The sequence below is a fragment of the Echinops telfairi genome, unplaced genomic scaffold (assembly GCF_000313985.2).
Source record: "Echinops telfairi isolate 266 unplaced genomic scaffold, ASM31398v2 ScPeMD7_7472;HRSCAF=8510, whole genome shotgun sequence".
NCBI classification, from domain to species: Eukaryota; Metazoa; Chordata; class Mammalia; order Afrosoricida; family Tenrecidae; genus Echinops; species Echinops telfairi.
In genome coordinates this window covers 35555-36684 of record NW_022111376.1, presented here as the reverse complement: position 1 = coordinate 36684, position 1130 = coordinate 35555, and the positions used below count along the sequence as shown (strand labels likewise).

General features: G+C 45.8%; 1 protein-coding gene across 1 annotated transcript in view; it reads left to right on the top strand.

Annotated features, from left to right (window-relative positions):
• Positions 1–873: 873 nt before the first annotated feature.
• The window catches only part of LOC115873969 (RNA-binding motif protein, X-linked 2-like), a 5374-nt gene continuing 5117 nt past the window's right edge, over positions 874–1130 (top strand). The window contains exon 1 of the mRNA XM_045285473.1: positions 874–934. Coding sequence (XP_045141408.1) covers positions 874–934 — 61 coding nt within the window. The remainder of the gene's footprint in view (positions 935–1130) is intronic.

The following is a 1130-nucleotide window of genomic DNA, read 5'->3' as shown; positions in this document are numbered from 1 at the left end:
ATTGTCCATGGGTATAACATATAAAGATCATGGAAGATAAGAGAGATAGGAGAGAGAGTACAATAAAGGAATCAGACACATTTTATGGTAACATGCTCACCTCCGGGATGACCTTGATCTCAGTGGCAGGTCTGCGCAGAAAGAATATAGTTCCAGTCACGGCTTGTATACATTTTCAGTGCCGTGCAAGCCCTCCTAATTGCATCATAACCAGGAAGGGCTTGTGCCATAGGCATACATGCAATAGGGGGACGAGCTAGGGTTGTGCATGAAATAGGAAGGGCAGACCATAGGGGCACACATGTGACAAGATGGGAGGACCCTAGATTCAAGATGGAAGCCTAACCTTGGTCCTCCTGGACTTGACTTAACCATGTCTTTGGGTTCTCCTCCAGGGGAGCAATCCACTATCCTTATCAGCAAGTAGTGGGTCCTGCTGAGGTTGGGATAGACTATAGAGTCTTATGGCTCTAGATGGCTGATAACCCTGAGGGAGATAACTTTTAAGCAGTTGACCTCAAAGAGTATTGTCAAATGACCATGTGTTCTTAGGTTTGGCATATAGTATGGGGAGACAAGCTGGGGGAAAACCTTTCTGTATCACACAAACACCCCTTTTGATGTACTAAATTCACAAGAGCTAGGGGGCAACGTGGGTACTTTCTACACATTGAAATCTGCCAAGGCAAAAGGTTAGAATAAAATCATAGAAGATAAAGAGAGAGAGTAAAATAAAGGAATCAGACACATTTTATAGTAACGTGCTGACGTCCGGGAACACCGTGATCTCAACAGCCAGGACTGCACGCAGAGAGTCTTTACTCTCTTGGGATATTTGTAGGTAGCCGTGAGACATGCATGTTCAGTAGTTACATGCGTCGCAAGGCGGGTGGTAACCACTGTGGTAACCACAGTGAAGTCCCTGAGCACACAGGTGAGGAAATAAGTGCATTGGGGGAAGGCGTGATGGGGGATGGGTGCCATGGCAGGAGATGGCAAGAATGTCTGCTTCCATAGGGAGATAGAATCACCCGTGTGATCACTTTAAGGTACATAGCTGTTAGGGGAGAACTGTGGGAATGCTATTAAAGCAGGATAATGTACTTGGACTTTAGCTCTTAACCAAAGTG